The following is a 25504-nucleotide window of genomic DNA, read 5'->3' on the forward strand; positions in this document are numbered from 1 at the left end:
GTACAATTCCTCACCAACAGGGCCACCCCACCCCTTCTGCCCACATTTCTGTCCCTACGATAGCACGTATACCCTTGTACATTCATTTCCCAGGTCTGATCTCCCTGTAGCCATGTGTCTGTTATCCCAACATCATAGTTACCCATTCGCACCTGAGCTTCAAGCTCATCCGCCTTATTTCTGACACTTCGTACATTCAGATATAGAATTTTTAGCCCATTTCTCCTCTCTGTTTAAATCGCTGCCTATTGTGCTTAACCCAGCTCCCCGAACTCCCATCGGGCTATACGCTCCTTGAATTTTGTTGTCCTTCCCAAATTTACTTATTCTTTCTGCACATTTAACTCCATGTTCCGTCAGATCATCCCTCTGTACATGTGTCCTCCTTATCACTTGTTCCGCCTCACCTTTCTCTATTACACACTTAACATTCCGGAACCGTGTAGTCCCCACCTGTCCTTTATTCTTCATCTCGCTATCCTCTCTCACATTCTGGATCCCCACCCCCTGCAAATTTAGTTTAAACCCCCCCCCCCCCCACCCCTGAGAAGCACTAGCAAACTTTCCTGCAAGAATGTTAGTACCGCTCCAGTTCAGGTGTAAACCGTCCCGTCGGAACAGATCCCACCTTCCCTGGAACAAAGCCCAATTAAGACGATAGAAACACACAGAAAGAAGAAAGAAGAAAGAAAACACATAGAAACAAATAATAAAAATGGTGCCTGACACAAATAGAGTCATTGAATACTACAGCACAGAAACAGGCCTTTCAGTCCATTTAGGCTGTACCAAACTGTGAATCTGCTTAATCCTACTGACACGCACCTGGACCTCCATACCCCTCCCTTAAATGTTGCAATAGAACCCATATCCATCACATCGCTGACAGCTTATTCCACACTTGCACCACCCTTTGAATGTAGTACCTCCTCATTTTCCTCTAAGTGCCTCACCTTTCACAACCTATAAAAAGCTGCTTGCACTCATCTATACCCCTCATAATTTTGTATACCTCTATCAAATCTCCCCTCATCCTCCTATGCTCCATAGAATAAACTTCTAGCTTTTACCTTTACCTACCTTTCAAAACTCAGGTCCTCAAGTTCCGTCAATATACTTGTAAATTTTCTCTGCACTCTTTCAATCTTATTGAAATCTCTTCTGTAGGTAGGTGACCAGAACTGCAGGTAATACTCCAAATTTTCCCTTACCAAAGTCTTGTGCAATTTCAACATAATATCCCAAATCCTCAGCTCAATACCGACTAATGAAATCCAATATGCCAAAAGCTCTCTTTGTCTAATTGTGGTGCCACTTTCAAGGAATTATGTTGAATATTTAAGAGTGAATTAAGGGCAAATATTTGTTGAATATAATAGAGAACAAAGTAATCTATATGAAAATATACAGCAGAACAAAGTAATCTATATACTGTTACGAATGTGCCACAACTCTGAGGGGCCGAAGGGTACAAAGTAGCCCCCTCCTTTTTGAGAATCGCAAGATCGCTATTAATTCGGGTTTGGGACCCAGGAAATGAGAGAGAGAAACGCAGAATCCACAAGGGTTTGGAATGTGTGTCCTGGCCTCAGCAAGGCAGAACCATTGATAACGGCTATTGTCTCTTGGAGACGGAATTGTGTATTGAATACTGTACTATTCATTGAAGCCCTCAGGGAATGACCAGAGTGGGCTGGTTGAGGGATTGCATCATCCCGACCTGATTGACATCTGAGACCCTGTGAGTAAGGATAAAAGAGGGTCTGGGGAACAACCCCTTTAGACGCACCAGGAGAAGCGCTAGAAATTCCGTGACAGCGTTTAATAGCGACAGCCGGTGGAGGGCTCGCGTGCGTCCTTTCCCGTTGCCTGGGATTGTGGCCTTACCATGGAAGAACGGCTTAGCTAAAGAAGAGGCCACCAACGAAATTTCAAAGGATCAACATCATAAAAAGGAAAAGCTGGCAAGTTTCTAAGATCTCTCTCTCTCTCTCCCTCCAACAATTGAAAACCCAGCGGTCCCCAAAGGCTGAAGCCTGCATGAACTGAGTGACTTTTATATTTCCATCGGACAATACATTATCCCCTAGACAACGATAGAGCTATTTCTTATTGATTATTATTATACCCGCACTTTCAGATTTAGTATTGACGACGTATATTATCTGTATGTTTGCATTGATATTATTTTTGTGTATTTTTATCAATAAATACTGTTTAAAAAATAGTACCATCAGACTTCATCGGACCTCTCTATCTTTGCTGGTAAGTGACCCAGTTACGGGGTTCATAACAACTTGGGATCTCGTCTCGAAATTTGATACCAAATTGGAGGGCCAGTGAATCGGGCTTGTAAGTCCAAACTTGGATCTGGTTGTGCGGGTAGCCAGACGGGAAACCAGCAAAGATGGACGTGGGTGAATTTATAGAAAACCCGACTCTGGAGGCGCTAGAGGCGGCCACAAAGTCAGAATTGATAAATATTGCTAAAGGACTAAACCTCGCAGAGGTGAGGTTGTCGATGAAAAAGCGGGAGGTGCGGAGGGCCATAACTCAGTATTATATTGTGAAGAATGTGTTTTCTGCTGAGGTATTGGAAAATATCCCTGAAAGGGTACCAGTTAGTGGGACGGCTCAGTTAGAGTTGGCGAAATTGAGGTTGGATGCGGAACAGAGGAAGAGGGAGCATGAGCTCCAGCTAAAGGAGTTAGAGCAGGACAGAGCTGAGAAACAAAGGGAGCATGAAATTCAGTTAAAACAGCTGGAAGCAGCTGAGAAAGAGAAGGAGAGTTCCTGGCTTGACCTGTTTTAATTGTGGAAAGGTGGGTCATATTGCATCTAAGTGCCTTGCTCCGAGGAAGGAGACAGGAAAATGGAAAGCAGCAGTCCCTATAGGATGGGTTGCGGTGATCAGGAAATCGACGAGAGAGCCCCAGGTAGACAGAGTACGAGAAGGGTCTGAGAAATGTATTTCAAAAGGAACCGATTCTGTGAGAGAGGGAGACACACCAGTTCTAGTGCGGATCTGGAGAGACATGGGAGCTGAACTGTCACTGATTAGCAGTAAGGTACTGGATTTTGGTCGCAAGACGGGAATGGTAGCTTTGAGAGGAATAGGAAAAGGGACCGAAGTGGTGCCCTTGCATAGGATCATTCTGAATTGTGATCTGGTATCTGGACCAGTTGAAATAGGGGTGCGATCAGAATTCCCGAGAACTGACGTGGATGTCCTTCTGGGTAACGATTTAGCCGGTGGTGAGGTTTGGTCAGCAATGAAGCTGACGAGTCAGCCTGTGAGTGTTGAGGTCCCGCCCCTAGATTCCAAGATCTATCCCGCATGCGCGATCACTCGCAGCATGTTGAGAAAGGCAGCTGAGACAGAAAGCAGTTTAAATCCGGCCAGTATAGATTTGGCCGAGACGTTTTTACCAACCCTGTACCAAGAGGGTTTAGAGGGTGGAAAAACTGAGAATAGTAAAGTGAAAGAGAGTAAGGGAGAGGAGGTAGTCCTGCCCTTAGCCAGGAGAAAATTTATAGAGGCCCGAAGTAACGATGAGAAACAGATAAGGCTGTTGAAAGGTCCAGAGTTGGACATGGATGATCTGTCTGGTTTGGCAGAACTGTTTGAAGAAGTTGAAAATTCTAAAGGTGTTCCCGATAATGAAATGAGGGCAGTCCTAGATGAAAAGGATGCCATTACCTTGAAGAAGTCTGCTGGGTTGGCAGATGAGGTTGTTTCAGCCCGCGGGGTTGAGTTTACTCTGGAAGGGAGTTGCCCAGAGAGTAGTTGGGAGGATCAGGGGAATTTAGAATTTGCAAAGGGTACGGGTATTGAAAGCCTGGAAGAGGCAAATGTCCCGTTTGAGTGTGTTCAAGATGTGGATGCACATGGTACTGAACCTAGTAATGGAGCTCAGAAAAAGTCTGAGGTATCTGATTCAGTGGAAAAGGAATGCAGTCCTTGTGGGTCAGATGGACTTGGTTCAGTGAAGAAAGGGTTAACCTTGGTAATAGTGGGGAACGAGAATTCCTAGTTGTTTGTGTTCGAAGGTGTGTTAAAAGTTAGTGAGGAGATAAAAGGTGGTGATGTGAATTTTAATATTGAAGGAAAAGGGAAAAGTGTAGTTCCTAAATTGAATGAAGAAATTTTAAAGTCTGGATTGATGTCAGAAGCAGCAACCAGGCTACAGAGACCATGGCTTGTTAACGCGGTGCCTGCGAATCAATTACAGGTTGAGTTGGAATGTAAAGGTGCCCCACACGCTATTGTTATTCAAGAGTGTGGTGTGAAAAAGCAGAATTCGAAATGCTGTTTTTCGCTGATGACACGGCCATAGTGGGGTGTGTCAGGAATGGACAGGAGGAGGAGTATAGGAAACTGATACAGGACTTTGTGATATGGTGCAACTCAAACTACCTGCGTCTCAATATCACCAAGACCAAGGAGATGGTGGTGGACTTTAGGAGATCTAGGCCTCATATGGAGCCAGTGATCATTAATGGAGAATGTGTGGAGCAGGTTAAGACCTACAAGTATCTGGGAGTACAGTTAGACGAGAAGCTAGACTGGACTGCCAACACAGATGCCTTGTGCAGGAAGGCACAGAGTCGAATGTACTTCCTAAGAAGGTTGGCGTCATTCAATGTCTGTAGTGAGATGCTGAAGATGTTCTATAGGTCATTTGTGGAGAGCGCCCTCTTCTTTGTGGTGGCGTGTTGGGGAGGAAGCATTAAGAAGAGGGACGCCTCACGTCTTAATAAGCTGGTAAGGAAGGCGGGCTCTGTCGTGGGCAAAGTACTGGAGAGTTTAACATCGGTAGCTGAGCGAAGGGCGCTGAGTAGGCTACGGTCAATTATGGATAACTCTGAACATCCTCTACATAGCACCATCCAGAGACAGAGAAGCAGTTTCAGCGACAGGTTACTATCGATGCAATGCTCCTCAGACAGGATGAAGAGGTCAATACTCCCCAATGCCATTAGGCTTTACAATTCTACCGCCAGGACTTAAGAACTTTTTAAAGCTATTATTAATGCTTTTTGAGATGGTGATTTAGATGCATATCATATTTTTTTTTACTGAGTTAAGTATTGTATGTAATTAGTTTTGCTACAACAAGTGTATGGGACATTGGAAAAAAGTTGAATTTCCCCATGGGGATGAATAAAGTATCTATCTATCTTTCAGATCTTAAATTGAGAACTAATAGCATGAAGGGTCCTGAACAGAAAACTAGCAACTTGCTTAAACTTAAAGAATTGTGTGGAAATTCGGAAAATGGTCTAAGTTTGGAACACATTGTTGATAAAATAACTCCTATGAAAGGAGCGGGCGAAAGCCTATTTCATCATGGTGCACAAGCTCACCACGTGGGAGTTAACTGGAAAAGGGGTGAGGGTTGACGGGCTGCCATTTTTAAATAGCAGGATCCGGTTTTAAGGGATTTCGACAAAGCATGTGAATAATAAAGACAACCCCCATGGAAGATTGACTGTTAAATTTGAAAGTAACGTAAAGATTAGTATTTGCATGAACTTTTGTAGTATACACGTAGGCTAAGATCACAACTCTTTAGTTTTTGTTTGCTGAAGGAAAGGAATGAAAATAGGTGGTTATTAAATTGAAGTCTGATGCTGCAAGACTTTAGTAAGGTACAAGATGTTAAGATATTAAAGGAAGTGCCAATGTAATCGTTAACTGTTTAGATGCAGAATTGAATGTTTAACTGTATTACTCTGCAGAAAAAAAACTTTTTTGTATTGTGTTAGATTCTAAAATCCTGTAAGACTCTGTATTACTTCGTTTTTACCGATGGTAAAAACGCTTTGAAGGAAGAGGGTGTTACGAACGTGCCACAACTCTGAGGGGCCGAAGGGTACAAAGTAGCCCCCTCCTTTTTGAGAATCGCAAGATCGCTATTAATTCGGGTCTGGGACCCAGGAAATGAGAGAGAGACACGCAGAATCCACAAGGGTTTGGAATGTGTGTCCTGGCCTCAGCAAGGCGGAACTATTGATAACGGCTATTGTCTCTTGGAGACGGAATTGTGTATTGAGTACTGTACTATTCATTGAAGCCCTCAGGGAATGACCAGAGTGGGCTGGTTGAGGGATTGCATCATCCCAACCTGATTGACATCTGAGACCCCGTGAGTAAGGATAAAAGAGGGTCTGGGGAACAACCCCTTTAGACGCACCAGGAGAAACGCTAATGATCCCGTAATAGCAAAAACCAGTGGAAGGCCACGTGCGTCCTTTTCCGTTTGCCCCGGAATCGGTGGGCCCTGTAACACGGCAGAACGGTTTTTAGCTAACAACGGGGAAATCAACTCCCAACGACTCTCGAAGGATTGACATCATAAAAGGAATGGGCAAGTTTTATCCCGTCTTTCTCTCCAACTCAAAAGCTGCAGCTTGAATGAACTGAGTGACTTTTATATTTCCATCGGACAATACATTATCCCCTAGACAATGATAGAGCTATTTCTTATTGATTATTATTATACCCGCACTTTCAGATTTAGTATTGACGACGTATATTATCTGTATGTTTGCATTGATATTATTTTTGTGTATTTTTATCAATAAATACTGTTAAAAAATAGTACCATCAGACTTCAACGGACCTCTCTATCTTTGCTGGTAAGTGACCCAGTTACGGGGTTTGTAACAATACAAAATAATCATATTCGAAGCCAGCAAAGGAAAGCTTACCGAAGTTGTGCTACTAGTGACGGTAGACTACTTTGCAGAAGTGACTCAGAGAACACCAAGTTTTCAAATAGGTGCTTATTATGAAGTTCCCATGTCACTTGGAATTTCTTCAAATGTTCACTTTCCTGTCAAAGAAAACAAAGACGACATCCAGAATTACTGTGAAAGTTGTTTTCAAAGTGCAGCGGATTTGATCGTACAGGGATTTAAACACTAGCCTTTGGGAAGAAGGCTCAAGTTCAGTTCTATTGACAAGGGGTGTATCCAAAATCCAAAAGGGCTCAAAAAGCTTCAGTTCTGCCAGTAGCAGGTTTAAAATACTTTTAATTTTTTATTTAGAGACACGGTAACAGGCCTTTCTGGCTCAGTGAGCCCATGCCATCCAATTACACCCAGGTGACAAATTAACCTATATGTCTTTGAAATGTGGGAGGAAACCCATGCGATCACGGGAGAACCTACATACTCCTTACAGACAGCAATGGGACCTGGGTTGCTGACGTTGTTAATAGCATTGCACTAACCATTACGTACTGTGCTTTCCCCATTAAACTGCTACTTGGTCACTGTGGAGCAGGAATGTAATTCTCATAACATTCACACCATCAGCAGCACATTTATCTGACCAGCCAACCTTTCCTAGTCTGTCAATAATTGTAGATATATTTTTGACGACAATGCCGTGACTCTGCAACTTACCAGCGTGATGAGGAAGGTGCTGATTGTGCGAGCAGCTTGACAGAGTGCACTGTATTCCTCCAACAGGAGTGAGATGAACTGATGAGCCTGTGGTGGGCCCTGCACCACAGTTGTGACCTTGGATCCCAATGACAGATGTCGAAGCAAGCGTACCTTCATTTCCAGAACATACTCCCTAGCCTGTTGCTCCAAACGTTGGTATAGCTGGTAGGGATCACGCTCACATAACCTAAGGCCAAGAAAATAAGTGCATATAAGCAGAACATAAAGCACTGGATGACACAGGCCATTCAGCCCATGATGTTGTGCCACTCGATGCCAATTTGTACCTAATCTCCTCCTCCTGTGTATCATCCTAGTCTCTCCATGCAAACGCCACCAAACAGGCTGCTTCCACTACTGTCCCAGTAACCCATTCCAGCACCACAGAGTGTATACCACTCTCTGCATAAAAGAACAACTTTCCCTTCACATCACCTTGAAACTTACTCCTATAACCTTAAAAGCTCATTCTCACATTCATCTACCCTGGGGAAGAGATTCTGATCATTTACCGATGCCTCTCAATTTAAAAAAAAACACCCAATCAGGTCTCTCCTCATGAATAAGCAACCAGATTTATCTAAACTTATCTTATATTACAAGTCAACTTTTTTTTAAACATTTAAAAATTACATTTGGTCTTTTGCATACAAATCATTAAGCCAACTCCAGTAACGTAGGGAACTCTGGAAATAAAGTGCTATTTACTTAGACATTGTACTTCCGGTTAAGATGGTGCTACTGAAGATGTGCAACAGCTAAGTGGTAGTTTGAAAGCAAAGGAAGCAAGCAAAGGCAAAGCGAATTTGCAGCATGCGCCCTGCTGGTGCGCTGCAAAATCAACACATTTGGAATTGGAGCCGTGCTGGCTGGAGTGAACAATTCGGAACACTGAACTTAACCTGGGTATAAGGATGGATCATTCTCAACGCCAAGCCAAATCTGGGGGGTGGGGGTGTCAAGAGCAACTTCTTCAGCAGCGAAATCCACGTCTGAAGCGAACAGATGGCTGGCGTGTTTGAGGCCAGGGTCCTAATGCGAGGTACAATCCTCAATTTGGGCAATCTAAATACCAGCCCATATGGACTGGAAAGGCAGGGTGTCGAAAGTCGGGCAAGGTTGGAATGAGCTTCCAGTAGAAGTGGTAGAGGCAGGTTTGGTATTATCAATTAAAGCAAAATTGGATAGGTATATGGACAGGAAAGGAATGGAGGGTTATGGGCTGAGTGCGGGTCAGTGGGATTAGGTGAGAGTAAGCGTTCGGCACAGACTAGAAGGACTGAGATGGCCTGTTTCCGTGCTGTAATTGTTATACGGTTATATATGGTTAGATCGCTTGGGTCTCCAAGACGATTTGGAGAGGTCAAGAACAGCTCTTTCAACAGCAAAATCTCAGCGGGTCCTGGATCCTGGTGCAAGGTTCAGACAATTAAATGCTGGCCCAAATAATCTGGGGCTTCTCTCTCTGCAATGCTAAGTTAGCCTGTGAAACTGTGCTTCATGTCTGCGAACCTTGCAGCGATTTGTCCCACTAAATTGATTAACTGAAAACCAATACCCGGGCCTATTCCAGGGACTTGGATCTGAAGACTCAATTTGGTTGGGAATGCTGCTGTGGTTGCTTGCTTCCACTGCTTATATGATTTGATGTGTTTTTTTTCCTCCTCTTTCTCTGTGGGCACGGGGGGGGGGGGGGGGGGGTGGCTGGTCTAATTTTTTTTAAACTGGGTTCTTTCAGGTTCCTTGCTTTGCGACTGCTTGTAAGCAAACAAATCTCAGGGTTGAATAATTTATACCTTCTTGATATTAAATGCACTTTGAACAGACCAGAGTTAATGTAATCCAGAGTTACATTCAGATGGATTTAGTTCAGAAGTAAGGTAGCTCCAGTTGCACATAAAGTAGCATTTTGCGTAACGATTTTGCTGAATTAAGTGTTAGCACATGAGATTTAATACAGCTACCCATTCAAAATAGAGCTCACTAATGAGTAGCAGTAAAAGACATCCATTGGCAGAACCTAGTGTGAGAGGGATTGATATAAAAACACAAAAACACTCATATTTGAATTAAAATTGTGAAATTTGGTACATGAGGGATAAAAGTTTTTTCCTACCTGCATTTAAAAGATACATGATTGATACCAAACTCGTGAAGATGTACAACAGATTAATTTGTTCAATATTACTAACTCCAGGTGCTGCACAAATGCCACCAAGTTTGCCACAAAATTTCCCAAATTAAGCATTTGATGAATTAGAATTGAGAAGTACTTACCTGTCTACTAATTCTTTCATTCCCTCCTTATCTGGAACCAGTGTCTGGTCCTGATCATCAGCCAGCGGCGTTCCAGCTTGCCGATAGATACATCGAACCATATAACGTACCTCCGACCAATAATGCTGAAGCTGCTGAGATTCCCGTTCATTCTCTGCTGATATTTCTCTGTAAAAAAATCAAGTGCATCTTAGACCACAAGACACAGGAGCAGAAATAGGCCATTTGGTCCATTAAGTCTGCTCCATCATTCCATCATGGCTGATTTAATATCCACTTAACCCCATTATCCTGCCTTATCCCCACTAACTTTGCCACCCTGACGAATCAAGAACCTACCAACTTCTGCTTTAACTATACCCAATGACTTGGACTCCATTGCTGTCTGTAGCAATTAATCCACAAGATTCACCACCTATGGCTAAAGAAATCCTTCGTCTCTATTCTGAATGGATGTCCCTCTACTTTGAAGCTGTGCCCTCTGGTCCTAGGCTCTGTCATTATTGGAAACATGCTCGCTATGACCACTTTCTCTCAGCCCATTCATTATTATTCAATAGGTTTCAATGAAATTCCTCACCCCTCCCTCATTCTTCCAAACTCCAGCAAGTACTCGCCAGAGCCAACTTGACGGCAGAATAGATGCAGAACAAAATAAGATCCTTCTACAAGTCCTTAACTGCAGCACTTCTGACTCCCACACTGAGATAACTGGTTCACCAAGTTGGAAGGTAATTGGGGAAAATCATCTGCTACAAGGCTGTTTAGCCCTTTGAATATAGAGAACATGCAGCTGAGGTGTTAATGTAACTTAAAGATTTAAAAAAGTGGAAAGGGAAAAAAAAATTTGCTGTGAAGGGGGAGTAAAAAGAAAGGAATCAAACATAAGAAATAGGAATAGGCTACAGAATTCCATAAATCCACTCCACCATGGAGTATCCCACCCTTGGCCTTGACCCCATATTTGGGCATGGTCAATACAGAGCAATGAAAGGAGACACTCTTCAGACAATCAGTTCAAGTTCTGAACTGTTGCTTTCAAGAACCTCTTAGTGGAAGTGAAGAGAGGCAGAACAGATGTCTGGTCAACAGTTATGCTCAAAACTGAGCAGCACGCATTTCGAATTAACATTCAACACCTCCTGGTCAATCAGAGCAAGACCCCCTTCCTTATCCATGATCAATACACATTTCCTTTCCTTCCAGGTAAATACCTGCTCTTATCTACCCCACCATCCACTTTTAATCTTACTTCACATTCCTCTTACCTCTCTTCCCTCCCCAGGAAAATACTCACACTTGCCATCAACACTTACTTTCCAGGTTAACACCTGGTCTTTCCCCTCTGTCCCTTCTCCATTCTGGTCAATTGCCACATCTGCCCCTGACCCCAATATCCCTGCCCTTTGCCCAGGCCCCATGTTCCATCCCAATCCTCCAAATCAACAACTCTCACATCCCCCAGCTTGACAGCCACTAAAGATTAGATACTGCCAATTAACACTACACTCGAGACAAGGAGCTTCAGTTTTTACATTTACTTCCCCAGCCCAACACATTTGACATTAACACTTGTCACTTCAGCTCTGCAACTCCAGATAAGTCCTTCAGCAACATTAACAGAACAGCTACCTCACTACTTTGGTTCAACACTGGCTAGATTAATCTTAAACCACTCAAATTACACACAATGCTTCAGCATTTTAAAAAAATTTATCTGTTCCAAAAACAATAATGGAAAGAAAATACCTTGCTGAGACAAGACCTACTCCAATTCTATCATGAGCACCCTGTATATTTGTACTTTCTACCAGCAGGGAACATTAACACAGCAGGTGGTTTCCTGTTGACTCTCTCTGAAAACCTATTGCATTGAAGTATCATTACTTCCAAGGTCCTGAAAGCAATAGGCAATTCTCATGTATTTTTCTTCCTTCACCTTCACTTAATATTCTCCACAAAACTTCAGTGCAGTGGATTGTGTTGGCAGTAATACAGGAAAAGGTGCACGTCAAGCAAAGCAGCACTATTTGACCATTTGCTGACAAATAATTTACTTTATTTAGCGATATAGCACAGAGTGGACCTTTCTGGCCCTTTGAGCCATGCTGCCCCAGCAACCCTGACAACCCAATTGGCCCTAACCCAATTGTGGAACAATTTACAATGATTAATTAACCCAGCTGGTACATCTTTGGACTGTGGGAGAAAACTGGAGCACCCAGGGCAAACTCATATATTCCACAGGGAGGGCATGAAGACTACACAGAGATGCCACCGGAACTGAATTCTTGACTCTGATCTGTAACAATGTCTCGCTAACCCTACGCTACAGTGCTAATGGGGCAGATCAGCAGCGTAGCGGTTAGCAGAGTGCTATTAGTGTCAGCGACCACTGTCTGTAAGGAGTTTCTACATTTTCCTTGTGACCACTTGGGTTTCCTCTTGGTACTCCAGTTTCTTCCCTCATTCCAAAGATGCATGAGGTAGCAGGCTAACTGATCACATGGGTGCAAATGGGCCGGAAGAGCCTGTTACTGTGCTGTACCTCTAAACAAATAAAAATTAAATTTTAAAAAGGAACAAGGAGAAAGGATAGGTTTTCAGGGAAATAATATTTTTCCAATTGGGCAGATTCAGATGGCTTTCTCACCATCTCAGAACATCAAGGAGGTAAATCAAGGCTGCTGAAAATGCTAAGATTTTCAAATTATTCCTTAAATCAAATTTAGGGGCAAAAGAGGAATTGTAGGGAACACACACAAGATGCTAGAGGAACTCAGCAGGCCAGGCAATATCAATGGAAAACAGTAGTCAACATTTCGGGCCGCGCCCGGAAAGTTGACTGTTTACTCTTTTTCCCTCGATTTTGCCTGGCCTGCTGAATTCCTCCAGCATTTTCAAATCAAATCAAGTTTAATTATCATTCAAACCATACATAAATACATCTGAAAGAGAGAGTGTTCCTCTGGGGCCAAGGTGCAAAACATTCAAAAACAAAAGTGAGTAACAAATTTAAAGGAGCATATTCACCGGCAGAAACTACATATACTTTGTCCAAGACCCTGAGTGAAAATACCTGGCAACTTGATGGTGCAGATGCATGCATTCCAGCCTGTCACTCCAATGTTTCAACACGGGAGGGCAGCACCGACTGGCAAGGACAGGCCTCAGCCAAGCTCAACCGTGCTGTAGTTCTTCCACAGCTCTCACCAGGTCTGCAGCAGCAGGGAAATCCGAGGCTTGTGGCCCAGTTCTTGCTGCAACTGAGGCTGCACAGTTCCCATGTCGACTGCTCCTCCACCAGACAAGGATAACAGGCCTGCAGCAACTTATATCATCACCATCCAACGGAATCTTATGATCGCAAGTGAAATATCCGAGACAATCTCCCAGGGTTATGCTGCACCAACTCCTATGCTTCCGAATAGTGGACAGCAACATGGACTACAGCCAGGTCAGCTCCTCCAAATCCAAACCGGCTCCTCTAACACCTCAGCCAATTCCTTCCCCACCATTCCAGCCTTGGCCAGCTCTCCCACCATCACCAGTCCAGCTACTCCAATCAACAAACAGCTCACTGATGGAGTAGTCCAGCAGTACCTGACGTTCTTGAAGTAGAGTTGTGTTTGATCGTAAAAACAAATTTTATATACAAAAAAAAGCATCTTTGGTTGGCCCTCAAGAGGCCACAGCATTCACACACGCCACCATCTTACTGGAAGTCTTACTTGGATTTCCAGCATCTGCAGATTTTTTTGTGTTTAAGGAATTGTAGGGATTTAGTCTGGATCTAATTTGGACAACTTCTGACCAAATCTACCATCACATGACCCATAAAGATTGAATTAGAAAAGTGTCTTGTTGCTTCATCATTTCTGGTAAAAGAAAACTACTACACTTGACTCAAAATAATGTTCAGCAGTTTAAAAAGAGTGATGTTTCTTGCATGCAAAGGCCATCTAAAATAGTTACTTCATTTACTAGATCTTTTAATTCTCTGAATTAACTGAAGCATAATTTTATTGTAAATGTGAAGAACGGGATTAGTGATGCACTGACATCCATATCAAACTAACAAACTTCAACAACCTTCAACACATATAACCACATAACAACTACAGCACGGAAACAGGCCACCTCGGCCCTTCTAGTCCGTGCTGAACGCTGACTCTCACCTCGTCCCACTGGCCCGCCCATCACAAGGGTAAAAATATTTCAATAGACAATAGACAGTAGGTGCAGGAGTAGGCCATTCGGCCCTTCTAGCCAGCACCGCCATTCACTGTGATCATGGCTGATCATACACATTCAGTACCCCGTTCCTGCCCTCTCCCTATATCCCTTGACCCCGCTATCTATAAGAGCTCTATCTAACTCTCTCTTGAATGCATCCAGAGACTTGGCCTCCACTGCCTTCTGGGGCACAGCATTCCACATATCCACCACTCTCTGGGTGAAAAAGTTTTTCCGCATCTCTTTTCTAAATGGCCTACCCCTTATTCTTAAACTGTGGCCTCTAGTTCTGGACTTACCCATCAGCGGGAACATGCTTCCTGCCTCCAGTATGTCCAATCCCTTAATAATCTTATATGTTTCAATCAGATCCCCTCTCATCCTTCTAAATTCCAGTGTATACAAGCCCAGTCGCTCCAATCTTTCAACATATGACAGTCCCGCCATTTCGGGAATTAATCTTGTGAACCTACGCTGCACTCCCTCAATAGCAAGAATGTCCTTCCTCAAATTTGGAGACCAAAACTGCACACAATACCGGGGTCTCACCAGGGCCCTGTACAGCTGCAGAAGGACCTCTTTACTCCTATACTCAATTCCTCTTGTTATAAAAGCCAGCATGCCATTAGCTTTCTTCACTGCCTGCTGTACCTGCATGCTTGCTTTCATTGACTGATGTACAAGAAAACACCTAGATCTCGTTGTACTTCCCCTTTTCCTAACTTGACTCTATTTAGATAGTAATCTGCCTTCCTGTTCTTGCCACCAAAGTGGATAACCTCACATTTATCCACATTAAACTGCATCTGCCATACATTTGCCCACTCATCCAACCTGTCCAAGTCACCCTGCATTCTCATAACATCCTCCTGACATTTCACACTGCCACCCAGCTTTGTGTCAACAGCAAATTTGCTAATGTTACTTTTAATCCCTTCATCTAAATCATTAATGTATATTGTAAACAGCTGCGGTCCCAGCACTGAACCTTGCGGTACTCCACTGGTCACAGCCTGCCATTCCGAAAGGGACCTGTTAATCGCTACTCTTTGTTTCCTGTCAGCCAGCCAATTTTCAATCCATGTCAGTACTCTGTCCCCAATACCATGTGCCCTAATTTTGCCCACTAATCTCCTATGTGGGACTTCATCAAAAGCTTTCTGGAAGTCCAGGTACACTACATCCACTGGATCTCCCTTGTCCATTTCTCTGAATAACCTGAGGCAACTGCCTCTCAGTGCCTTGCTGAAGAAATTATTTTTCACGTCTGAACTTTCAGAGTGAAAGCACATCATCTGATAGTATGGGAGAGAATATTTTCTTTTGAATAATCTTGACAATCACTTACCTTCGCTCATTGCATGCTTCACAGTTGCAAGCAATTTCTGAAGCTGCAGGGGCATTGACATCTGTACCAGGTACAGACTGAGCTCCGACAGCCAGTCTTCCACCTATTGAGTCCTGGGGTGCTCCATTGTTAGCCATTGGCATATGCAATAGGAAGTCTTGATTCTACACCCACAGAGAGAAAAAAACAATTAAAATAGACTCGGTTTTTCAAAATGACGGACTTATAAAAATTTGTAATAACTCAGCAAGTCAGGCAGCATCGATGGAGGAGAATAAACAGCCAATGTTTTGGGCAGAGTCTCATCAGGACCTTGAAGGCCCTGAGCCCAAAGTGTTGACTGTTTATTTCTCTCCATATATGCTGCCTGGCCTGCTGAGTTTCTCCAGCATTTTGTGTATTGTTTAGGATTTCCAGCATCTGCAGAATCTCTTGTGTTTATATAACAATGCTTATAAATGATTAGCAAAGCTTTTGACGAGATCCCTCAGAAGATCAAAGCACACGAGGATTCATGAAGAATTTAAAATTGGTTTGGCCACAGAAGACAGTGGAGGAAGGGAGTTATTCTGACTTAAGACCTGTGACCAGCAATGATTCTTGGTGGAACACTGCTGGACCATCTGCTATTCATTTCATATTATATAAATGACTCAGATGAAAGTTTTGGTGTACTGATTACTAAGTGTGCAGGCAACACAAAAAATTAGTAGAGGAATTGCAGACACATCCAGCCATAAGACACTGGGCAATGCCATTTGATTCCAAACAATTAGTTTGTTGATCATTCCAGGATGTCTCTCTGATGCTTCCTACTCTCTCCCCTCTCTCTTCCCAACCATGATTCCCCTCTCCATCCACATTAGAGACTCATCAGAATCAGGTTCATCATCACTCACATACATCATGAAATTTGTTTTTATTTGCGGCAGCAGAATAGAGTAACACATTCAATTATTATAACGCTGTGCAAAATTCTTAGGCACTCTAGCTAGATATATATGCCCAAGACTTTTGCACAGTATTGTATGAGGCATTCTACCTACCCACAGACAAGCAGATTGGTGCTTAAATCACAATACCAAGGGAGAAGGTAGAAGCAGATATTTTAGCAATGCTTGGCAGGGAATTAGATGGCCACATGAACAGGCAAAATATAGACAATATGCAGATAGGTGTTTTGTTCAAAGTTCTATTGAGTCGAAGGGCTGCAGATTTAAACTAGACTGAGAATCTGCTTTGCACTGATTACGAATGGGATAAATAATGAGAAGTCGTTGGATTGAGTGCATCTGGATTTTCCCAAAGAATTTAGTGAACTGCCATTGAATCATGAGTGGGGTTCTTGGGTGAGTTTGTATTAAATCAGGCCAGTTTGAGAGTTGGCTAACAGAGTGTGGTTGGAATATTCCTTGTGGGTTTGCAGGGTCAACCACTTGGCTGGCCTGAAGATCACATCTGGTTATCAATGTTAATCAAATCACTTACATCAAGGGTCCCCAACCTTTTTTGCACCACAGACTGGTTTAATATTGACAATATTCTTGCGGTTTGGCCAACGGGGGGGTGGGGGGGGGTGTTCAAGTAGGGTTGCCAACTTTCTCATTCCCAAATAAGGGACAAAAGTAGCAGTCAAATATGGGACACTTATGTTTACCCCGAGAAAGACTACCATGACCATGAAGCCATGCACGGGCACCTGTGTGCGCATGTGTGACGTGTGCATACATGACGTGCACGTGCCGATTTTTTCTCTACAAATCACTTTTGCCTTAATCTTCCCGATTCTGTTAAGTGAAACTACACTGTACATACATTATTTCTACTTTATATAGGCTGTGTGTTTATATCCTTCCTGCTTTTACTATATGTTAGTGTTATTTTAGGTTTTGTGTGTTATTTGGTATGATTTGGTAGGTTATTTCAAGTTCAACAGTGCATGACAGGGATTGAGGAAAGGTGCAGCTGCCTCATATAATTTCATATCGCTAAATCATATTGTTTCCTCGCAGCCCGGTAGCACATGATTTGCGGCCCGGTGGTTGGGGACCACTGACATGTGACAAGACAGTTAACTGCATTGACAGTATAAAGCTGGGAAATAAAGGGGTGAGACAGAGTCAGAAAAGATACAAAAGTGATAGAAATGTTGAGTGAGCGATTAAAATGGCAGATAACATGGGGATCTGAAGAGTCACAGGAAGGAAGAAGAGAACACTGTTGAAGACTGACTAAAGTACTGTGTTCTGTTTGGTTTTATTCCTTTGATAAAGTTTAATGATTTAAAAAAGGTTTAAATTTATAAAAAAGACTTGGTTGATTGATTTGTGGAAGGGAAGTATAGTGTTCAAGCGGTGATTGAGTAGGAATAGCCAGGGAATTTAAGAGATTTGGGAGTTGATGACTTAGCAGGTGAAACTCCAGTGGCAACTTCTCCATGCTGGTAAATTCGGAACAACACATTATAATCCAGGATCATAGGATGACAAGTAAAGCTGTTGAGATACCAAAGTTTTGGGATGGACTGTAATTTTTTGATGGACTCTAAAATCAAGGTCTCTTTGGGGGCTTTGCTATTGCTTAAATGGTGGGTGGGGGGGTTGGTGTTTTTGCTGGTGCAAATGGGGGGGGAGGGTCAATGTTTCTGCTGCTGCTTGTGCACGGGGGGTTTTGGGTTCTAATGTTTCTGCCATTTATTCTTTGGGTTTTTTCATATTTTGCGGATGAACGCGAAGAGTAAGACTTTCAGGTTGTATATCGTTTAAATTGTCTAATATTATACTGAACCACTGTAATTTAAGACAAAGTTATATGAGACACTGAAGGCCCAGTTATATGCTCGTGTAGACAGATTCAAAAATCCCAAACTGAAAAAAAGTTGAGCTTCATTACCATAGAATTCACAGGAGGAGAACCACAATGAGTTATTTGACTAAACACGAGATTCTGCAAATGCTCTTGAGGAACACACACACACACACACACACACACACAAAGTGATGGAGGAACTCAGCAGGTCAGGCACTATCTATATCAAGGAATAAAGAGTTTTGGGCCGAGACCTTTCATCAGGACTGATTGAAGCCCTCCATTGGTTGGAGTCGACCATGGATGCTGCGTCCCAGCTGCCAAAAGGATGCACAAGCCAGGGCTGTACGATATTAAGGGCAAACTGTTGCCCATGTAGCAAGCTCCCCCTCTCCACACTGCTGATGAATCCAAAGGAACGGCATAGACTGATACTGTTTGACACTAGCAGCATCGCAGGAGTTGCTAGTCAACGTGGAACTCAATGTAGGACTGCCGTAGGCACATCAGTTACGTCAAATGATAATGATCCAATGGTCCGAGTTGTACAGCATAGCCAAAGGTGCTTCAGCCTGAACCTGTTCAACCAACCAACAACAATGAGCTCATGTGCCCACATTAGGTCTGATCCTTTCCAATCCAAGTACCTACCCAAATGCCTTTTGGACATTGTAACTGTAATTACCTCAATTACTTCCTCTGGGAACTTGCTCCAGATAAACACGACCCACTCTATGGACAAACAAACCATTCAGTTCTCCTTTAAATTGATCCCCTCTCATCTTAAATCAGCATCCTCTAGTTCTGGACTCCTCAGCTTGGGATAATCAATGACTCTCAATTTTATAAATCTCCAGTGAAAATAAATCCAGCCTGTCCATTGCTCCATTCCAGGCGTCACTCTGGTGAACCTCTTCTGCATGCTTTCCAATGCAACCACATTAGAACTGCACACTATATTCCAAACACATTCCTAAACAAGGTTTTGTCCTGCTGCAGCATGACACCCCAACTCTTGTATTCAATGCATCCACCTTTGGAGGTAAGCATACCAAATCTTTTCTTCACTACCCTATCCACCTGAGTCAGGATTAGAATCAAGTTTCATATCACTGGCATATGTCATGAAATTTGTTGTTTTGTGACAGCAGTACAGGGCAATACATAAAAACAATGCTAAAAATTGCAAGAAATAGTCAATTCAAGTTTAACTGTCATTCAACCATACACAAAAACCCATGAACATAGCCAAATGAGACAGCATTACTCCAGGGCCAAGTTGCAAAACATAGTACAAAGTCACATGGCACAAGGCACGTATAAGAAAGCAAGCACTTAAGATATGCACATATAAAAATTAAATTACACAAGTTGTGCAGAGAGCGCAAAAGATAGTGAGGGAGTGTTGATGTGTTCATGGATTGATCAGAAATCTGATGGCCTAAAATACTGATCATGTCTCTTCAGGCTTCTGTACCTGCTCCCTGATGGTAGCAATGAGAAAAGGACACATTCTGGTTGGTGGGATCTTTAATGATGGATGTTGCCATTGCCATATTATGTTCAGGGACCTGGCACCTGTTTGTATTTGACATCACAAAATGCATTACCTCACACTTGTCTGGATTAAATTCCATCTGCTACGCCTGTGAACGACTTTCTGACTGATCCATGTTGTTCTGTATCATTTCACATCTTTCACACTCTACTTCACTGTCTGTCATCGGGTAACTAATAACATCGCCTACATTCTCACTCGTCATCTATAGAAAATCAACGTTCCCAGCATCAATCTCTGCAGTACAATGATGGTATACAGGTGTTCCCCATGTTACGAATGTTCGCTTTACGCCACTTCGCTTTTACAAAAGACCTACATTAGTAACCTGTTTTCGCATCAAAGAGGATTTTCTCTCTTATGAAAATTTTTCCTATACATATAAATTAATGGTTCTTCACTTTACGCCATTTCGGCTTAAGAAAGGTTTCATAGGAATGCTCTACCTTTGTAGTGGGGGAGGGGAGAACACCTGTACACCTTATATTTGAGACCCTCAAATGAATGCTCATGAGGTGGGAAATCGAGGTACAATGTGAGGGACAAAAGTAGACAAATGGGGAGGGCCAGTGACAACACGAGGACCATATTTCTCATGAGAACCACAGGCATCATTATCTCAGGGATTTATTGAGGACATCCGTGTTAGATCATAAGATTACAAGAGAAAGGAACTAAACCGAACAGACAACCTGTTTTTATCAACAAAGCAATTCAGCAGCAGACAGATGTGAGAGCATACTTCCCTCATATGAAAGCAAGACTTCACAAGGAAATACTCTCATCAAGAACACAAAACAAATCGTAAATTATGAAAGCAATTTTTGCATAAATTTGTTCAGTTAACAATTTCATGTTCAGATTACAGAATCACTTAAATTTGAGAGAACTTGCACCATAATACCATCTCAGAAAATGCCAAGGCACTCCAGTAACAAAGAAGCAATGAAATGCAGGAATGTTGGGAAACTTAAGGTGGTAGATAGCAATGAACTGGTATAACGAGAGCATTGTATGTGGTCTGAGTGATGGCACAAGTTGCAAGAGGAAATCTGGAAAAAAGTTGGGGTGATGAGGTTTCCTTGAATAAGGAATTGAGCATGGACAAGGAAGAAGAGTTGAGCTTCAATCAAGCTTGGAACTTTTAAGGAAGGGCAAGGCAGAGGGAGAGGTGCTGAAGTCTTTGACCTGAAACAATAGATACCTGCTGAATGTTTACAGCATTTTCTGCTTCAACAAATGAAATTAAGTGACTACTTCAACAGAAGATAAACAGCAGCCAACTCATGCATCATATGCCATGAACAGAACAGTGTAGCACAGTATGGGCCATTCGCCCTTATTATGCAAGCCTTTTTAAAGTATGATCAATCTAATCTTCATCTCTTACACAGTCCATAACCTTTTTTTTGCATCCACATGCCTATCTAGGAGTGTCTTCAATGTCACTAAACAGTAATGTGAAAAATTATCACATTGCTATTTTACTATTTTTGCCTTATTGGTGGCATACCAGAGAACACCCTGCATCAACCCAATGGGTTCAATGAAACTGCAGTACTCTATTAACAAGAAATACTTATCTTACTTCTACTGTTTTGCACCTACACTTGGCATGGTTTTAGAATCAGCTTTAAGACATTTAGAGAAGATGGTAGTAAAATTAGATGAAAACGCAGCTCTAAAAACAGTATAAGTGGGGCAATTGAAGAAAATGAATTCTGTATCCAGCCTGCGCCCTATGCAGTCTCAACCCAAAACGTCAGTGATTCCTTTCTCCCCAAAGAAACTGACAAACCTGCTGAGTTCCTCCTGCAGTTTGATTTTTTTGGTCATTTATGGAACTGATATACACTCAGTGGCCACTTTATGAAGTACTGCTTGTTAGTGCAAATATTTCATTGTGTCACAGCAACACAATACATAAAAGTACGCAGACATGGTCAAGAGATTCACTTGTTGTTCAGAATAAACATCAGAATGGAGAAGAAATTTGATTGAAGCGACTTTAACTGTGGAATGATTGTTGGAGACAGATGGTGTGGCTTGATCATCTCTGAAAATGTTGATCTCCTGGAAATTTCACACTCAATAATCTTGAGTTTACAGAGAATGGTGCAAAAACCAAAAGGTAACTCTGTGGGTGAAATGAGGGAGGTCAGAGGAGAATGGCCAGACTGGTTCAAGCCGACAGGAAAGCATCAATAACTCAAAGTAATCATACAACAATAATGGTATGCAGAAGAGCATCTCTGCACACGCAACACGTCAAACCTCCAAGTAAGTGGGCTACAGCAGGAGACTGCACCTGGAGCCACACGTGTACCAAATAAAGTGATCACTGAATTTATTTATTTTAAAGAGTGGTAGATGCTTGTAATGAGCTGCCAGATGTAACGGTGGAAGGAAGTATGATGATGGCATTCAAGAGGCTTTAAGAAAGCCATGTGAAAGGAATGGAGAGATGAATCATGTATAGGCAGAAGAGATTTAGTTTAATTTGGTATCGTATTTGGCACAGACATTATGGGCTGAAGGGCCTACTCCTGTGAGGTACCCTTACTTTTTAAATGTTCTAATACATCGAGCAACCCTACATTCAAATCATTGCTTCAGCAAAGTTCTGATCATGTTAGTCAAAGCCAGACCATAGTTCACAAAAATTACACGAACTCTACATTCCCTCAAATACTGATTTTTCAAATGCCAAGAGTACAACCAGTACCAGCAGGGAGGAGGCTATGGACGGTATGCATCTGATGGGCCAAAGGGCTTGTTTCCACCCTGTAGCACTCTGACTGTAAGACTAGACCTGACATTATACCTTGGAGAATACTTTGAAACTACACTTCCTACACCACTTCCCACAAATCAACTTAGTGAGTTTTTCACTTTGATAAGTCACAGCTATTCAGTGGGTGACAAAAATCAAACTGGCTCAAGTAACAGGGCCAGTTTAATAACACTTTTTAAATTTAAATAATTCTGCTCTTTTCATTTTTTGCTTTGTCTGCCCTTGAAGTTAACTGGGTTAGGGTTCCACAGCTATCTTCACCTGTGTTGAGACAGCATGTCTCATTCACAAGGAGCAATAACAAAGCATGGACATTCTGCCCAATTCTCAAACTCTCTTCCGAGGTCTTGCTATACGATTACCAGGAAAGCAAAATTATCATCGGACTGTGAGCCTATGCCATAGCAACACAGGTTATTTTGTGTTTTTTTTACTGTGTTAAAGTGACTCACATTTGATATAATAGATAAATGAAATTTTATATATTAAACAAGAATGACCAGTTAACAATTTCAAAGCTCAGGTTATATTTTTTATAATTTTAATTAATGCTTTAACTGAAGAGCCCATAATATCAAAAGAGAATAATTCGCTTCAGATGCTTACCATTCCATATCTAACAAAAGTCAAACTGATGCTCCCCACTGACTCTCCTAAACCTCGATTACTTTATAATAGGTTTGATTCCCTTAAAAACACAAAATGCTGGCAGAACTCAGCAGGCCAGACAGCATCAATGGGAGGAGGTAGTGATGACGTTTCGGAAACGTCATCACTACCTCCTCCCATTGATGCTGTCTGGCCTGCTGAGTTCTGCCAGCATTTTGTGTTTTTATTTATTTCCAGCATCTGCAGATTCACTCATGTTGCCTTTGATTCCCTCAAGATGTTTTACAAATTAATTGTACAGCATATTGTATTTCAGCTCTCAAAACATATGTGGTAAATTTATTTTTACAACCCAGTACATATTCAGCACATAAACTAAAGATGAAATGCTGTATTTCAGTGACATGTGAGTGTTCTGTTGGGAAAACAAATTCATGGAACAAACAACAGCCGAAATGCAAAGCATTGCACCATGAACTGACAGCATAACAAGTTAATAGAGCTTGTTTCTCTAACCCACAATTACACTTTAAACATCATCTATGGCAACGAGCTAAGGGCTTACACTTGCTCACTTTAAGGTCCAACAAACTCTAATATCAACAATTTTGATTTCCATTTGAATTAAACTGCCAAACTTAAAATTTCAGACAACACTTCTTAAATAGTTGGAAGTTTATTGCTGGAATATGAAATTTTAAAAGCTCTGAAAACAAAGCACAAGAAATTTTGTTTGGCACATGATCTGAAAGAGTTTTGATCTTGAACTTAAGCTTCACTAATTTAAAATACAGTGGATTCTGGTTAATTCGGGCAGCCGCTTATTTGGGACAACTCTAAAAGAGTGGCTGTGTGGCTGTTAGATGCTTAGTGAACAGTTTTTAAATACCGTAGATTCCGGATTTTAAGCCGCTACTTTTTTCCCACATTTTGAACAGCTTTGAACTCTGCAGCCTTTAAAACGGAGCGGCTAATGTATTATTTTTTTTCATGCCGCCGAAAACATTTTGCCTCGTAACAGTAGACCAATAAAATTGATGAGTAGTTCACAGAGGTCCAATGAAATTGTACGATAAATCAAGCGCACTTTCACAATTAAATTATTGTAAATCAGTCATTTGTACTCACCCTCATCAACATGGAAAACACTCGAAGAAAAGCATTGTGCTGCCTTTATGACAGTTATTTAGTTTATAATATTTTAGCTTAGTAATTCATTTTCTAGTTAAAGTTAGAAGAGTTTTAACTATATTTGTTTTCTGTACTACATCGCGGGATGCTATGACGTCACACCCGGTTTCGCCGCGTCTTGTGGGATACCGGTTTGCGATAAACGGGACGGCGGGGGGGAGCGGCGGAGCGAAAACGCTGCTTTTAAGTTAAAGGCGATCAATAACTTTTCCTGGTAGGCTGCAGTATATATATTTTTTACCAGTCGTTAGGAGATATTGGCATGTTGTTCAGTAAAGAAGTATACGCAACGTATATTTAAAAGTAGCCGCGTTACGGGCACGGTTCGAAAAAAAGCATTTGCAATATGTATTTGTTTTTGTTACCATATGGATTTAATTAAAAGTTAAAAAATCCTCACGTGTAATATCTTTCTGTGTAAATATCTCATATTACAACGTGGGACACCTGCGGCCGAAAATCCGGTGCGGCCTTTACAAGTAAAAAATTGATTTTATTTCTAAAATTAGAGCCAGCGGCTTTTAATCAGGTGCGCTCTGTAGTCCGGAATCTACGGTAGTATCAGTTGCGTGTGTTTGTGCTCAAAAAACAGTGATTTTTGTCACTCACAGTTGGTGAGAAATAAGCAGCAAGATAATTTCAGAACTTTTTTGCTCACAGCAGTTTCAGTTATTCAGGCATGGAGATGCCAGAAACAGCCAGGAGTGAAAATGAAATGATTTCACTGCTTCAACACATTAAGAACTACGAAGAATTTGAAGCATCAACAATCATCCTGATGTTGCAATGGAAATGAAGATTTGGAGGATGCAATTGTCCAAATGAACTGTATGGAGGCAGTCCATTATCTGAACTAGGTGCATATGCTGATTTTGTTCATTTACAGTCAATCAAAAGAACATGGCAGTGGACATTAGATGAATTCCACCGTTGTAACTTATGAGCTAATACACAGTTTTATAATACTATAATAGGATTGGCAGTGCTTCAATTTGTTCTGTATATCATTCAAGTACATAATTTGTTACTCAGTTAAATGGTAGTTTATCTCTTTTTTTTTAAAATACCTTTTAACTATCTTGGTTAATTGGGCTAGCTACTAAATTGGGCCAAATTGGCCCGACTAACTGGAATTCGATGGATAGATAGTATTACTCAGACAATGCGCATGACCTTGGGGAATCTTAGAGAGGCAGTTTCCAACAAGAAGGTTTGGTGTGCAGGAGTC

General features: G+C 41.9%; 1 protein-coding gene across 4 annotated transcripts in view; it reads right to left on the minus strand.

Annotated features, from left to right (window-relative positions):
- Positions 1-25504, minus strand: part of fam193a (family with sequence similarity 193 member A) — a 240300-nt gene that overhangs the window by 77859 nt on the left and 136937 nt on the right. For all 4 annotated transcript variants that reach the window (XM_073047939.1, XM_073047938.1, XM_073047941.1 and 1 more), the window contains exons 4-7: positions 15317-15480; positions 9733-9900; positions 7414-7642; positions 6715-6839 (exon numbers count right to left, since the gene is read on the minus strand). In XM_073047939.1, the coding sequence (XP_072904040.1) occupies positions 6715-6839; positions 7414-7642; positions 9733-9900; positions 15317-15480 (686 nt within the window). The remainder of the gene's footprint in view (positions 1-6714; positions 6840-7413; positions 7643-9732; positions 9901-15316; positions 15481-25504) is intronic.

This window comes from Hemitrygon akajei, chromosome 6 (genome assembly GCF_048418815.1).
Source record: "Hemitrygon akajei chromosome 6, sHemAka1.3, whole genome shotgun sequence".
In the NCBI taxonomy this organism is placed as follows: Eukaryota; Metazoa; Chordata; class Chondrichthyes; order Myliobatiformes; family Dasyatidae; genus Hemitrygon; species Hemitrygon akajei.